The sequence below is a fragment of the Gopherus flavomarginatus genome, chromosome 12 (genome assembly GCF_025201925.1).
Source record: "Gopherus flavomarginatus isolate rGopFla2 chromosome 12, rGopFla2.mat.asm, whole genome shotgun sequence".
NCBI classification, from domain to species: Eukaryota; Metazoa; Chordata; order Testudines; family Testudinidae; genus Gopherus; species Gopherus flavomarginatus.
Window position 1 is genome coordinate 38,598,064 of NC_066628.1, and position 16,998 is coordinate 38,615,061.

At 47.3% G+C, this 16,998-nt stretch overlaps 1 protein-coding gene across 1 annotated transcript in view; it reads left to right on the forward strand.

Moving 5' to 3' along the window:
* The window catches only part of GRIN2C (glutamate ionotropic receptor NMDA type subunit 2C), a 46,935-nt gene that overhangs the window by 21,533 nt on the left and 8,404 nt on the right, over nt 1–16,998 (forward strand). The window contains exons 4-8 of the mRNA XM_050920843.1: nt 779–893; nt 3,089–3,300; nt 4,932–5,100; nt 9,414–9,567; nt 14,936–15,061. Of these exons, the coding sequence (XP_050776800.1) occupies nt 779–893; nt 3,089–3,300; nt 4,932–5,100; nt 9,414–9,567; nt 14,936–15,061 (776 nt within the window). The remainder of the gene's footprint in view (nt 1–778; nt 894–3,088; nt 3,301–4,931; nt 5,101–9,413; nt 9,568–14,935; nt 15,062–16,998) is intronic.

The following is a 16,998-nucleotide window of genomic DNA, read 5'->3' on the forward strand; positions in this document are numbered from 1 at the left end:
TGTTGGCAGACCACACTCTCAGGGAAAATAAAGTGTGGGAGGGGTTAAGATCCTGGGATATCAGCTATGTTTTGTGTGTCTCTAAATCGCTGGAGTGCTGTCTGGCTTTGCATCTGTGCCTCCCTCTGGTCCCTGGACTGTGAGGGAGCAGGGTGGAAGCTTAGGGGGTAGGGGGGGGTAATTTGTCGATCAGTCACGTAATGTATTGCCAGTATCTTGGGACTGTGGTGATAGGCTTGATGTAAAAGCGTAAGACAGGTGGAGCTCTCCCTCGTCTCCTGCCATCTCGCTCCATGCAGATTCCTTGCCTTAGTGTCCCTTCAGGTTGCTTTTGTCTGGGAAGCCTTGTTGCAGCCTAGCCCTGGGACTTATAACTGTGGCCCATACTGAGGAAAGGATAACAAAGCTCCACTCTTGTATAGTGCTTTCCAGCCCTACATCTCAGAACATGCTACCAAGAAAGGGGGTTGTTATCGCTCCTTGACAGGTGGGGAAACAGAAGCAGGCAACAGTGAAGTGACTCTCCCAAGGTGACTCAGCTAGTCAGTGGCAGAGTCAGCCCTAGAACCCAGATTTCCTCAGTTTAGGGCCTTGTCTGCTAGAGGGGGCTGCCAGATGGGCCTAGAGGCAGTGATGGGTAGAGAGGCCAGGCTGGAAGCTGGGCTCTCTGAGTTAGCCCATGCTGGTGATGGCGTCTGTGGGAGGAAAAGAGGTTGCTAGCCCTGTTTGGGAAGCTCCCACCTTCCCTGGCCACAGTGCTTCTCATTTCCCCCCACAGGCACCTGTTGAACGTGACGTGGGAACACAGGGACTTCTCCTTCAACGAAGGTGGCTACTTGGTGAGCCCCACCATGGTAGTGATCTCACTGAACCAGCATCGGCTCTGGGAGATGGTAAGGGCTGCTTTTCCCTCCAGCACCTGCAGTCGTCACCCTCCCTTTTAAGACATGGCCACTCAGGAACACCTCCCCCTTGCAAAGCACAGCATCTGCTGGGTGTTATAGGTTAAAACCAACACGGGAAGGGATGGAGGAGAGAAGAGGCTGCTGTCTGGAGATAACATCCTACTAAAGAGTTACGTAGGAACTGCCACACTCTGCTGCTCCGTCTGCTCCAGACTTTTTACGACTTCTGAGCCTCCTCATGTCATGTCTCAGGACAGGGTTCCTCTGCCTCTCTGGACTCCTTTGAGGAGAACACTGTCCAGGGTTCTCTGCTCCGTGTCTCCCTTTGGATCCCTGATTTTATCCCTGTGACCTTCACTCCCATCCGTTTTTCATTAATCCTGTGGATTTAGTTCATGCCTGGGTCCTGTGTCTCCTCCCCTTATAGTGGGGGCAGGGGGATTTAGCAATGGACAGGCTTGCACCCGCCCATCCCCAGTGCCTCAGTAGCTCCAGACTCACTACCCAATGGCTTCTCTCCCTCGAGATTCCAGGTCCACTAAGACCTGTGACAAGCTCTTTCACTCCCCTCCCATTGGCAACCAATCCAAACACCTTCTTTAGGTACCCACAGTGTCCTTACCACCCCCATCCCCAGGAACACCTATATGCACTTCCTAGGGTCCCTCCACCATGTGCTCTGGAGACTGCCACAAACTAGCTGCCAAGCCCCCTAGCTTCTTTAGACATCTCATGTTCTCCTGCTCCTCCACTTGGAGGCTTCCTTGTGTTTTTACTTCCCCCACATACTCTCGGTTGGCTCCTACGTGACCTTGACCACCCCTTTAGAGACTCCTCATACTCCTGTTAGATAACCCCTTCTATTCTGTCTGTTGAGCCCCCTGGTGCTCCTCCTTTCACAGACTCCATCACACTCTCTGTAACTACTCCCAGTTATGCTTCTGCAGCCGAGATCCCCATTCTCTGGTTGCTCCCATTAAATACCACTGATGACTCCCCCTATAGGCCTCCCAGACCCACCCCGAGTCCTGCTGCTGCTATTTGAAGTTTTATTTCACACCAGCTGGGATACTGGGGGATTCTCGCTCTGAACTGCAGTGTTTAAAATCAGGCTAGCATTTGATGTGATTAGTATTGAGAGTTCTGTTCCCAGCATTCAGGGGTTAGGAGCACTGGAGTGTGTTTGCACCTGGGTCTGATATTCTTTTAGACAGGCTGCTTTCTTCTGAGAGGGTGAAAAGCACCAAGGTAGGAAGAAGCCTTCAGGCAAACCAGACGACAGCCCAAGGTGGCATGTCTCAGGGAATGATCAGGGTCCGAGCTGGAAGCGGAGCAGCTTGAGAAAACAGAGAGGCTGCAGTAAGTGGCTTTAGTGATTTAGGAGGGATTCTCTTCCCTCTGAGCCACTGCCCCAGCATGGTTTTGGGTGGGGAACATCCCATCTTTGGCATGAGCTGTATAACAAACACTACAGGTCACTAAAGATCCCACAGATCTTTTTGCAAGAGCTGGGGAGTTAACTTTGAGATGCTGACTGAATGTAGCTAATTACATTCAGCCTTCCTAAAGTAAAGCTGCAGGATAATTGGAAGTGGTATTGCTGCGTGCTGCATCCTGCCCCAAAGGTGGTGAGCGAAGCAACTGACTGGTTTGTAATAGGGGATCGATCCAAGGGGGTCTGTATCTGCTCAAAGGCAGAGGGAGAGGCAAAATGGGTCTGTTGTTGTTTTTTTTTTATAACACAGTATTTCCTTTTTTTAATATGGAGATATATCTAATTTGTAGAACTGGAAGGGACCTCAAAAGGTCATTGTGGCTAGTCCCCTGCCTTCACAGCAGGACCAAGTACTGTCCCTAACAGATTTTTCACCCCAGATGGCCCCTTCAAGGATTGATCATGCAACCTTGGGTTTAGCGGGCCAATGCTGTGCTGTTTGCCTATCAGAGCTCTACTGTCCATTCAGGGCCAGGCTGCCCTGATATCCAGACCTACCTGTAACTTTCCTGACGTGCTGTCTCTTCCTCTTGTTGAACAGCAGTGCTGCGAAGGTGGTGATTGTCGGAAGCCAAGGGCCTGCATTGACCCTCCTCCCCAGGAATAACTTCACATGCACTATTGCCAGGCAGTCGCGGGCATTTCCCCTGTTGTGTGGACAGTAACACTGTTCTCCAATCTCGGGCAGGTGGGGAAATGGGAGAAGGGGATCCTCCACATGAAGTACCCAGTGTGGCCCCGCTATGGCTCCTTCCTGCAGCCCGTGTCGGATAATCGCCACCTCACTGTGGCCACCCTTGAAGAGAGGCCCTTTGTGATTGTGGAGAACACGGACCCGGCCTCTGGCATCTGTGTGCGCAACACTGTGCCCTGCCGGAAGCAAACCAACTACACCAACAGGTAAGTAGCCAGGCGGATGGGCTGCTGGAGGTGCCGTGCCATGCTGCAGCTCTCATCTTCAGCTGCCCCAGGTGTGCTGGAGCAGGATTAGACATGCCCATGCTCTGCTTCTCACAAGGCTGGTAGAAGGGAGCGTCAGGTGTTCCATGCCCTGCCCAAGCAAGGAGCAGAACTGGGCAGGCTGCAACCTCACCATAAAATGGTGCTTTCTGCTCAGGCAGTGCTTTCAGAGTGTTTGCAGACAAGAATGTGGCTGGTGTGAGTTTAATGTGATGCCAGGATTCAGTACAGGAATTTTAGGCAGGATTTCTTACGCTGGCTGTAATAGCTCTGATGTCAGGCCTGATGCTCACAGCTGGGAGATGCTGCGTAGAACTGGGCTGCAGTCCAGTCCTGATTGTCAGAGCTGGGAACCTCTGGCTCATGCTAGACTTTAGTTCCGACACAGTGAGAAGCCCCTGGAGCAGACTCTGGGGTATCAGTTCAGTGTCTATAAATGCTGTGTATTCCCACCAGACTGGCTGCTTCCCTGGCCCATCAATTACAGTTCCAGGGCTCTGTGTGTGGAGGGACAGCCTGTAGATCCAGAGCTGCATCCAAGACTCCCCCGAGACAGCCTTCTGAAAAGGTGGCCGTGGAGATTGGCCTGGAAAGTGCCCCCGGAGGGACGTAGCCAGGCAGGCCTGTGCACGTTCATTAATCACTTGCCTATGGCTGACCTCTGCAACTCGCCGATCAAGGTTGTGTCAGACAGCCTGTTGGAGCATCTCTCTCATTTCCTGGCTGGAGCAGCTCCCCTTGTTGCCCTGCCATTTCCACAGTTCCCTCTCTCCCTCCCTTCCTTCCTCAAGTGGAAGGATACACCCTGCTCCCACTGGGAATCGGGAAGCTATTCTGCAGCTATGCTTCCCCACACAAGGGATCACAGACGTTACTCAGCAGCTTCCTTCACCCCCATGTGGAGAGACGTGTGCTCCTTTCCCGGGGGAGCAACTGGTATTCTGCAGCTAACCTCTTAGCTCCCTGGGAAATTATTCTTCCAGCTGACTGGCAAGGCCACGTCTTTCCTTGTAATTTAAACCTGCTTTATGGTCCTGATTCCTCACTGCCTAACTGTACTTTGGGTTTAACTCCCCAACACCCTGCCCCTTGTGCAGTCATATACACCAGTGCAAAGTTGAGTCTAGAGTGAGTGTAAACTGCTACCAAGTCAGACCAGACCAGTAGTATATTGCACTTACTTTGCGTCAGTTCTAACTTCTACACGAGGGGCAGGGCAGCAGAGAATCAAGCTGCTTATGTTGACATTTTGCTCTTGTGAAAAGTGCATTTGAAACACCATGGCTGGTGGCATGTGGGGGGAGAATTCTGGCATGGTAGCATTTTACACTCGCTTTGCATGGACATGATGACCTAACATGCAGGGCTGTGAGAATCAGGCTCTGCAACCTTAGTGCTGCTTCCTGAGCACTCTGTGGACTAGTCGGGCCCTGCATTTGCCTACAGTGGAATATTAGCATTGCTGCACGAGGTGGCATAGGTGGTGGAATGGCTCTGACATTACCATGGAGATCCTCTGAAGGAAGTGACCAGTGTGTGTGTTGGTTTTTATTTTTAATGTCCGGTTCCAGTGGGGATGGACCTGTGGACCCCTACACCAAACTCTGCTGCAAGGGCTTCTGCATTGATATCCTGAAGAAGCTGGCCAAGGCAGTGAAGTTCTCCTATGATCTCTACCTGGTAACCAATGGAAAACATGGGAAGATAGTGCGTGGCATCTGGAATGGCATGATTGGAGAGGTAGGGGGACAGGTGTGACCCACTCCCACATTGCACTTTTCCTCAAGGAGGGCCATGCCTGCAATCAGTTTACCAAAATGCTTGAAGGAATGAGCTGAACTGAGATTCTCCCCTTTGAGTTGGGTCAGAATTTCAGGGTTTGGAGTCAGTTTCTGATCCTTGGCCATGCTTGGGTAGGGCACAATGTGACATGGATGATGCTGGGGCTGTAATTGTTGGCAAAGCTGGGAGTACTGCCTATAGTAAAGGCAGTGTAACATTTTGCATTATAATACCCTGTTTTCAGTTGTTTATAACTTTTCCAAACTTTAACTGTGTGGTCTGAGATTTGGGTGTCTGCCTTAAGCTGAATGTTTCGGGGGAAATTTTAGCTAAAATGGTTGAGATGTTTCAGAGATTAGGGAAAAGTACATTGTTTTGTCCAAGTTAAAAACTTCATACAATCATTGAAGCGCTGGTGCCTGCGTGCTTTGGAGAAAGACATTTGCCCTAGCATCAGGGATATGCCTTGTGCTGTTCCTGTAAAAATGTCCCCAAATTGTTCCAGGTAATCAGGCTCCAACAAAATCTCAGCATATGCTCATGAGAGACCTGTTCATTTGGCAGCTAAATTCTCCAAAGATTCCATCCGTACTGAGCATGCTCCAAGTGGGGCTCCATTTAGGGAGGGATAGCTCTGTGGTTTGAGCATTGGCCTGCTAAACCCAGAGTTGAGAGTTCAATCCTTGAGGAGGCCATTTAGGGAACTGGGGTAAAAATCTGTCTGGGGATTGGTCCTGGACTAAATGATCTCCTGAGGTCCCTTCCAACCCTGTTTTATGATTTCCTGCAATTGCTCCTCTTATCTGCCAGAAGCCGCTGTGGTGCCAAGTACCAGAAGTGAGAGTAAGAAGACTCTCTGCATGTGCTTTCAGTGCTCCCCTGGTGGTTTTCAGGCAGTGTGGGGAGGATGTACCTGAAGGGAATGCAAAGGGCGGGGGACAATGGAGGAGTAGGATCAGAGGAGGGATAGGAGCCAAGGTGATATGGGGTGGGGGGCACGAGTCAATATAGGGGAATGCATAGCAGCGTGGGAGGTGGGCAGGCAATGTGGGGGTGCAGGAGGTTGGATAGGAGAAGAGTGGGAGGGAAAAAGGAGGCAGGCTATGTAGTGAATGAGGCTGTTGTCAGTAGAACCTCTGCTGTGTTTGTTGCAGACATTGGAAGATATGTAGTGAATGAAGCAGGGAATTGAAGGAGAAGGAAGGCTGGTCTTGTGGTTAAAGCAGCTGAATACTGGCTGGAGAACTGGATCCTGTCCCTGCCTCTCTGATGCTGGGCAAGCCACTGACACCAAAATGTTCATAGTTGGTCATTGTATGTTCATGATTTTCTGAGTGCCCGTCAGGCCACCTGGAATCAGATTTGCAGAAGTGCTGAGCAATCACAACTGCAGCTGAAATAGATTGAAGCTGTGCTGTGAATATACAAATTGCTATAAAAAAGCAGAGCACTCTGAAAAATCAGGCCCTAGATGTCTGTGTGGCCACCCAAAATTAGTGGGCATTGTTGACAATTTTGGTCTTAATGTCTCTGTCCCCCTGTTTCCCAGTTGTAAAATGGGGACACTACCACCACCTAATTTCTTGGGTATGGTGAAGATATATTTATTAATGTTTGTGAAGCACTCAGGTACTATGGTGAGAACATCATAGTCATGCCCAGGGGGACATTTAATAATTTTGTATTCAGTATGGAGTTTGGATGGCGTGCCTGTGGCCACATGTTGAATGAGAGTAAAAAGATATATTGAATAACAACCTTTTCACTGATTGAGGCAGGAGTTGTGTGGGAAAATAGGATATGATCACATAATCAAGCACAGTATCATAATGCATATGCACAAGGGGGCTAAATTAAAGTTGCACAGGTAACCTTAACTCTGGCATTTCTTAACTTTTAAGTGCTTGATTTTGCAACCTTAACTTTCTTTAACATAGTATGTGTGTGTACTATTTACATTTATTGGGCCAGATTCCCTGGTATGCTCAAGCTGTTTTGCATTGATCCAGCAAGGCCAAGTAGTTGTAAACCTGGCTAAAACTGATTTAAGCTGATAAGTGTCACTGAAGTAGCACCAGCCAGAGCATGCTGGTGCATATGGTCTTATCTTTTTTTCTGGTACAATGAGAAAGCAGGAGAAGCTCTGAGGTGGTGGTCAGTATATTTAGGCTGCCTAATTTTATAGCTTTGCAGCCATGAGTCGATGATGTTGTGTTCTTATTAATTTCCAGAGCAGTGTTATTTTCATGTATTTTTTGTTTTTTATTGGACACTTTTGCATTAGCAGGAAATAAGCTCCCTTTCTCCCAGAAAGGTGTTGTTTGAAAGAGATGTTTGGGAAAATTTTTGTCTAAATAGTTTTGTTGGAAAATTCTGTTTTTACAAAATGGAAATTTTTTGCAAAATCATGTCAACTTTCATGAATTTTCTTTAGGAAAAATTTCTAAATGTTATGTCAAAGCTAAAATTGCATTTCAAAATGTATTTTGTTTGCTTGTTTTTCCATTTCTTTTATTATTTTGACCGTATGTCAGGACATGTCAGGTGTAGTAATGCATAATATGACATGTCCCGACATAAGGTCAAAATCATAAAAGTAATGGAAAAGCACAAACAAAATAAATGTTGAATATGTAATACAAAATGATGGGGTCTAAATTAAGTGTTGCCACTCAAAGAGAGCTTAAGTCATTTTGGATAGTTATATGAAAACATCTGCTCAATGTGCAACGGCAGTCAAAAAAGCGAACAATGTTAGGAACTATTAAGGGATAGAAAAGAAGACAGAAATATCATAATGCCACTATATAAATCCAGGGTACACTCATACCTTGAATACCATGTGCAATTCTGGTTGCACCATTTCAAAAAGATATATTAGAATTGGAACATGATTAAGGGTCTGGAACAGCTTCCATCTGGGGAGAGATTAAAAAGACTGGGATGCTCAGCTTAGAAAAGAGACAGCCAAAGGGGGATATGATAGAGGCCTATAAAATCATGACTGGTACAGAGAAAGTGAATAAGGAAGTGTTATTGATTCCATCACCTAACACAAGAATCAGGGGTCACCCAATGAAATTAATAGTCAGTAGGTTCAAAACAAACATAAGGAAGTATTTCTTCACACAACGCCCAGTCAACCTGTGCAACTCATTGCTAGGAGATATTGTGAAGGCCAAAAATATAACTGGGTTAAAAAAATAATTTAGATAAATTCATGGAGGATAGGTCCATCAATGGCTATTAGACCAGATAATCAGGGATGCAATCTCATACTCTGGGTGTCCCTAAACTTCTGACTCCCAAAAGCCGGAACTGGACAACTGGGGTGGATCACTTGATAATTGCCATGTTCTGCTCATTCCCTCTGAAGCATCTGGCACCAGCCACTGTTGGAAGACAGGATACTGAGTTAGATAGACCATTGGTCTGACCCAGTATGGCCATTCTTATGTTCTTAATTTTACTTTTAAAGCAAAACTTCAAAATTTCTGCTTCATGGGAAGTTTCAAAAATATTTAGTCATTCTGATTTGGAACAAGTTTATTTTTTTAAATGTTTGAGATTTCCTGCAAAACAGAAATTCTGTTTTTTGACCAGCTCTAGTAATTTACCTGGGGTCAGAGGTCCCTATGTACATTCAGTCCAGACTTCCACTGACTGCAGTGGACCATGGCTCAGCCCAGTGTGTAGCAAGGCAGGAATCCAGTGAGTGGTAAGGAAGAAAGGAGGTAGTTGGGGAGTGAGAGTCTGACCTAGAGGCCAAAGACCTGAGTCTGCTACTCCATTCCTGTGCTAAGGGCTAGGAAGGGGCAAAGGTAGCTTGTGCAGAGGCCTTGTGGTACCATTGGCTGCTCTAACTCTTATGCTGTGCTTCCCCTTGGGACTCCCGGCAGCAGAGAAGAGCTGTTGTGCAGTGCGCTATAACCATGCCCCCAATCTGCCCCCTACATGTGGGAATGGTAGCAAGGTTGGCCTAGGGCCTTTATCCCAGTTCTGCAACAGCCAGGGTGGCCCTATAGGGGCCGTATCCACCTACTTTGTGTTGGATGGAGTCAAAGGGATGTGGAGTCACTGAGCATCAGGCCCTGAGCTGCTTAGGGGAGAACCAATCGGGAAGGGTGGCATCTTTCTTGTGCAGCCCGTCTCTGAAGCTGGGATGGCGAAAGGGGGAGTGGGTCACCTTGGGGCTAGTCTCTCTGCCACTGCGTGCGGTTTCTCTTGCGTAGCTCCAGACTCACCTGGCTGCCTCCTTTGTCATCCTCCAGGTGTACTACCAGCGAGCGGACATGGCCATAGGGTCCCTCACCATCAACGAGGAGCGGTCTGAGATCGTGGACTTCTCTGTGCCCTTTGTGGAAACCGGCATTAGCGTCATGGTGGCTAGAAGCAATGGGACAGTCTCGCCTTCTGCCTTCCTAGGTGAGCAGAGCCAGCCTGGTGCCAGGGTGGATGCTTGTTCTATGCGTGGAGCTGCGGGTGAGCATGGTGCGTTCGAGGAGGGGAAAAGCATAGAGTAAAAATGGAGGGTTAAGGCAGACCCAGCTCTGGAGTCTTGGGTGAATCTCAGTGTGTCTGGGCTTGGTGAGGCCATGGGGAGCCCAGACTGCGCTCTGTGTAAATGTGGTGGCTGTGGGCCTTTTTGGTACCAAGGAACGTGCCTGTCATGTGGATTCAGGTGATGAGTACCCAGAAGCAAGGCTGAGCCAGAGAGGTGCTTGATTTCTCTGGGACGAGACTTACTGCTGATGCCATCAAAGGGCTGATATTCCTGTCTGGGCTCACTTCCCTTCCCCTCATGTCAGGGTACTTCCATTCTAACCTGTCTCTTGCTAGGTAAGGGGTTTGTGGGTATTCTGGACTTGTGGATTCTATTCCTGGCTATGCTACAGACTTGCTGTGTGATCTTGGGCAAGTTACTCAATCTCTCTGCCTCATTTTCCCCATTTGTAAAATGACTATAATAGCACTCACCCCACAAGGGCCTAGGGACGCTGAACTAATTGTCTGATGGATCCCTTGGGGTTCCTCTGATGAAAGGTGCTATGAAAGTGCAAAGAACTGTCATTATTACCCAGGCATAGGAATAGCTTCCCAAACCTTTTTGGTGGCTGAGCTCCTTGACAGCTGCCAGATGAACTTAACATCCCATGATTTTGATAGGACTTTGGCTGTGCTGCATTTTCTGTGTAGGATCAGCAGTGAAAGAGTTAACTTATCAGATGCAATTCATTTTATCTTGGCAAAGCCAAGAGTGTCCTCTGCATACAAAGTCGCTGCTTGGCTTTGCATTGATTGAGAGCATCACTTTCAGTCAGTGTCAAAATGCAAACTTAGATTCTACTTCTCTGGATTCTGAGGGGTTGTGCTCATTTCCTGTATCCCATGGGCCCTCTTCTCTGTGTCCCTCTAGGCTCCCCCTGGAACCTAGGGGAGACTATCTGGAGTTTAATATCGGTGTTATAGCCTGGGTAATAGGGGCTTGTAGATGGGACACTGATTGGAAGACCAGGAAACTTTGAAGTCCAATGAACCAGTGGTTAAAATGGAGCAGGGTAGTTTAAATGCTAAACTGCTATAGAGACTTTTACCGCTGGTTTGACTATGGGCCAGATCAGCGGAAGTCAAAGCCCATCACTGCTGGTGGTTTTTTCACTGGCCTTTGTGAAATGAATTGGTGAGTCTCAGACAAGTTCCTAGGGTATAAGGGTCCATGTCACAAAAGTCACCTCTACAGATTGGCACTGATCAGTCTCCCTTTGGTGATGTCATCACAGGTCAAGGTCTGGACAGGCCCCAAGACTGAATTCCTCTCTTGCTCTAAGCAAGTGGCTGAGGTTCTATGCAATAGTTATTTTATTAAACTGAGTCAGGGACTTGTTAGGTGGAGGCCAGGCTGAGCATGTTCTTGGGGAGGTTCATTCCACAAATCCAGTTCTTGCCTCTTCTGCACTTGAATTTTGTAATTACGGTTAAAAAATAATTAAGATGATTTTGAAGTGCTTTCCAGAAAAATAACCTGTAAGTTTAAATAAGACAAAAGTTTGTGTGTGGATGGATGGATAGATGTTTAATGTTGTATGTGAGTGTGTGTGAATTTGATTAGCAGTGCATATTGCATGTTTGTGTTTGTGAGGATGAGTGTGTTTGCAGTGCATGTTGTGTGAGTCTGTTGCTATATGTGCATGTATGTGCACATGTGTTTCACGTTTCACATGTATTCACATGTGAATAACTGGCTAGCTAGCAGTACTGCAGAAAGGGATCTAGGGGTTATAGTGGATCACAAATGGAATGAGAGTCAACAGTGTGATGCAGCTGGAAAAAGGCAAAAGGCAAATGTCATTCTGGGGTGTATTACCGGGAGTGTTTTATGAAAGACTGGGAGGTGATAGTTCTGTTATACCAAGCGCTAGTGAGGCCTCAGCTGAAGTACTGTGTCCAGTCTTGGGCACCACACTTTAAGAAAGACGCAAACAAATTGGATTCCAGAGAAGAGCAACAAGAATGAGAGTTGTAAAAAACATGACTTATTAGGAAAGGTTGAAAACATGCCCAATTCTTAACGCTTGAGAAGAGATGGCGGAGGGGGGACCTGATAATAGTCTTCAGATATGTTAAGCGATGTTATAAAGAGGACAGTGATCAATTTTTTCTCCAAGTCCTCGGAGGGCAGGTCAAGAAGTAATCGGTTTAGTTTGCAGCAAGGGAGATTTAAGTTGGATATTAGCAAAATCTTTCTAATGATAAGGACAGTTAAATACTGGAACAGATTACCTAGGGATGTTGTGGAATCTCTGTCATTGGAGGTTTTTAAAAACAGGTTAGACAAACACCTGTCAGCGATGGTCTAGGTTTACTTAATCCTACCTCAGCACAGCTGGTTTGTGTAGATGACCTCTGGAGGTCCCTTCCAGCCCTACATTTCTATGATTCTACATCTGTGATGGTGTTCAGTACGTGTACGTGACATGCAGATGAGTGTGTATTGCATGCATGTGCCAGTTTGGCGCTGTGTGCGCGCGCGTGTGTGCATGTGTGTTAGTGTTCGTGAATAAGTGCGTGTAACTATATGTTGCTACATATATGGGTACGTCTGTGGTGATGTATCTGGGTGTGCGTGACAAAGAATTCATGCCTTCATGTTGCTGAGGGTATATTTGCCTTGTGTGTGTGTACATATGCACCTTTTGTATGTGAGTACCTGCTGTTAGGAAAGTGTGCGCGTGTGAACATGTGGATCATTGGTTGCACATGTGAACTGTTCCATATAAGTGTATATGTATGTTTGTGTGTACGTACAGGCTTGCATGTCAGTGTGTGTATGCAGAATGTCTATGAAAGGGCATGTGTAGCACGATGTGTGTGAGCACGCCTGCTTATCTTTGTGCATATGTCTGAGCTTGTCCTTGTTCTGGATGTTTGCACACATGTTGGCATAAGCCTGTATATGCTTTGAAGGCCTCTCTAAACTGTGTGCTGTCAAGTCAAAGACATGCTGCTGCCAGAGGCTACGGGTGTCTCCTCCTCCCCAGAGCTTCCTGTCTCCTGTGCTGTGGGATTGCAGAAGAAATGTACAGGCTCCCGGGCACTGCATAGCAGAGTGTATCTGCTCCAGGGGGAGCCAATGTCACCACCTTCACTGGAGGACAGATAAGCTCAGCACCAGGACACTGGGGTGAGCTTATGGAGTCAGAAGGGCAGCAAGCCACCCTGCCCCTGCCCTTCAGAAAAGTGTTGCTGTTCCCTAACTCCCCCAACTCCAGCTGAATAACCCTCTCTGATTTCAGTTACTTGAAGAATCAGGCCCCTGGACTTTAACTCTCTGCAGTCTTTAGATCTGGGCCTTCTCTTCCTACTGCATAGTCATCTCACCAGATAATGTGTGTAGGAAAGCTAAGCCCTCGGGAAGCCAGGGTCAAAGGTTCCTCCTCCCCCCACACCTCGCTCGCTTGCCCAGCTTCCTCCACATGCTAATGAAATGCATCTGATGCTATCAGATAAAGTTTTTTTTCTCCTCTCTGACAGGGAAGGACATGCTGACAAATGGGCCTCTGCTGCTGTATTTTGAGGACCTGAATTAATCCCATCCTTCAGCCTGCCCTTTAACGACAGAGCTCTATCACTCTGGGTGTCTGCTGCTGTCACCCAGCAACTGCCACTGTCTCTTCCGCTTGGTCTCTCTCTGCCTTGAGTGCCTCTTTCTATTCACACCTCTTCCTGCCTTCTTGATGTCTCTGTCCCTCTCTTAGCATCTCCTCTTCTTTTGTGTTTGCCTTGTTCTTTCTCCACATCCTATTCTCTCCCTCTCTCTCTATATCTCTGCCCGGGCTCAGTAAATTTAATAACGAATCTGATGTATTTTGTCCCTTTTTCTGTTGGTGAATTTTTCAGCCATGAGAGTGCTGATTTTTCTGGAATTTACTCATTGTCTAGAATTCTTTCCTGAATAACTTCTGCAAATGATCATTCTCAATCTGCAGCTGGTGTGAAAGCAAGTCCTCCCAAGTATTGGCTTCCTGAGCTGTTTTGACTGGACATGTAGGTTACATGGCATGTTTCTGTTCCCTGACTGGATTAAAGTAACTCTTAGGATCAATGTTTGGAGTGAATACTTGTGATTACAACTTAAAAATTCACTTTTCACTAATGTTCTGCAATATCCACTTAAAACGTTCTGTTTCCACAAACGTTCTTGCCTGGAAGCTCATTCACTGCTGAGAAAATGAACATACACAGGATGTGAACACAGTCTCTTGAATAAATGATGCATTCAAACAAATATTCATGGACAGATGTTTGCAGTGTTCACTCAGTTCTAACCTAAGCCTTGCAAGATTCTATTCCACTTAGATTAATCTTCAGTTGTGAGCTCCTGTTCAGTCTTTGTACAGCACCTAGCACAATGGGACCCTGGTCCTTGAGTAGGGCTCCTAGGTCCTATAGTAATACAAATAATAAACAATACTTGAATCACAGGATGATTGTCCAAAAATTGCAGCTCAGCTGGGAGAAGCCAGGGAAAATCACAGAAAAGTAATAATGGACTTTATTACCACAAATACGTTTCCACGATTTTCTGCCGCCGGCTGCCCTGGGCTCTCATTGTCAAATTGCAGTGGAAGCCTAATATTGCGGTATCCACAATATCACAAATGAAGCAGGGCCTTAACAATACTACTACTAATAAACATACAGCTGTTCATCTGGGGTGGATGCTACTTGAAAACTTTCTGACAAGTGAGTAATGTCTCATTAGTTTTTCCTCTGTCACTATGTTTTGATCAAGGCAGGTGAGTAGATTCTGTGCCTGGGCTGGTAAATTTTTATGATGGTTTTACACGGCTGGTTCCTCTCTCTCCCAGCCGCCCTTGGCTAATTTCTCAACCTGCTTGCTTCAGGTCTGAATTTAGCTTTTTGTGAGTAAGACTCTCCCTTTTACTTCCCTCTTTCTCCCACTTAATAAATAGCAAGACAGGAGTATTTAGCATTTGCTCAGTCTGTAGATGAGGACACCTAGGAGCTATTGAGCATCTTTCAGTGTAATCCCAATGCCCTTGAGATCCAAGGGCACTAATAGGATCACCACAAAAGTATTGTGCTGGGAAGGGTATATCTGTCTCTACAGGGTCACATGATCCTGCGTGACGCTTCGAGGGGATTCCTGGAGTCTCTTGCTTTGGGTCCTGCTGTATTACTCGGTGGGAGGGTCCAGTCGCCTACAGTGACACACATGCATGGAGCCAGGTGCAGCACAGCTGGAGCTGACTGCCTCCCTCTTGCCTTGCAGAGCCCTACAGCCCGGCAGTGTGGGTGATGATGTTCGTGATGTGTCTCACTGTGGTCGCCATCACCGTCTTCACGTTCGAATATTTCAGCCCCGTCGGCTACAACCAGAGTCTAACCAATGGCAAAAGTAAGTTGCTTAAAGGAACCACGAACAAATGTTGCACAATGGGACAGTGCCCTTTGTCACAAGCACCCCGCCCCACCCCACACACATTTATTGCAGGCAGCTGCAGTCTGGGAGCTCTGCTTTATGAGGGGGAAGGCACCATAATAATAATTCCATGGGAACGAGTCTGGATTCTTGCAGCCCCTCACGTCCTGGGGAAGCATGGGCTCATCCCAGGGTCATGTTTCCAGCCACATCCATGGGTTACAGTGAGCAGGGGGAAGCTGATTCCCAGCCTCTTTCAGCAGAGCTTCAGCCTTTGCAAAGCAGACCCCAACCTCCATCAGCTGGGCCCCATCCACTCCCCAGCCTCTGTTATTGGGGGAGGGAGTCTTCCTTTCCTCAGCAGGGCCTCTGAGGGTCTCTTTGCCTAGCACCAGGTACCAAAACAGTGCCTCCAGTGTCTTCCACTTCAATGTCAACATGGGAAACTGAAAAGCCATAAAATACCCCTTCCCCTAATTGTGCACAAGCTTCCATTCCCTCCCCAATTGCTCTGCAATACAGGATGCCAGCTGGAGATTCCTCAGGCCACTTCAAGTTGACATGGGATTTTTGCCAATGCCCATTGTGGACACAGATTCATAAATTCCAAGGCCAGAAGGGTCCATGGTGACCATCTAGTGAATCCAGTTCCTTCCAGACCTGTTGTGTCTGTGGCTGTCACCATCAGGATCAATCAGCCTATTACTCTGCTGTCTGCGCTAGCTAAGAGCTCCCACATCTGAGCTAGCTGGGGAGAAGATTTTTCTCACATTTGTTTTGAGGAGCTGTCAGCCCCAGGCCAGGGTGCCATCTTTGCCCTTGATGAATGTTCATTAAAATGCATCCATCCTGATGGGTGCATAATCAAAATGCTTCTTGAAACAGCATCAATGACTCCCCTGTGCACCAACACTCCAGGACCAAACCTCTCCCCACTTTAGTTTCAGAGATCCTGGACAGTTTCTCAGCATTGACCTTGGCAGGTTTGCTGTTCAGTCAGGGATTAGACACTGGGAGGAAAGGAGAGAGTCAGAAGGAAGCTGGTATCTACTAGGAGAGAATAGCCTAGAGCTCACAGCAAAAATACACAATCTGTTTTTAGCTTTCATCTTCCAAATGAACAAAGGCTCCAGCAGAACTCGGCCAGCCAGAACCCTGCTGCTCCACTCCTCTCACCAGAGAGCGCTGGTTTGTTCTTGAGTCTCGTGCCTCATTTTGTCTCCTCCTTTACCCTTAGGTTTAATTTTTTGGTACGTTGTTGGGAGGTGGTGGGGCAGCAAAATGAATTTCCATTCCAATCTCTCCTGCAGAGAAGGCAACCATCCAGTTATTTCCGGAGGTGAAGTCAGAAAAGCTGCTATGTAGTAGGTCTCTATGTCTCTGTGCTGAAGTCCAGTCTTGGATCCTCACCAGAGATGGGTCTGGCAGATTTCCTTCACAGCCCAGCCAGAACCTGCCTAGGCCACATACCCTGCCCTGGCAAGATTCCTCTCTCTTGCTTTCTTACCAGGACTTTGGAACAAAACAAGCACCAAAGAATCTCTAGCAGGTTTTCTATAAGAATTGGTGCCTGGATGCTGCAAGGACTAGCACTATAGCAATATCTAGAACAGATTAGATGTTGGGACAGGGTCATGCTGAGATGTTCAGCGTATGTCGGGAGAAGCTCAGGGTTCAGACCGACTCCTGTTGAGACAGAACCAGTGCTTCCTGGGACATGGCCCTGAGATATTTTAGTTTTAGGTGAACAGCCAGCTTTTAATTGGCTCCACTCAATAAAGCAGGTAAATTTTTACATTAATAGGGAATCTCTGACAGGCATTTGAAGGTCCCTGAAACACAGCCAGACTCACTTGCTCCATGTTAGGGGCATGATGTGGGCCCAGAAAGAGCTACCCTGTTTATGGTGTCTG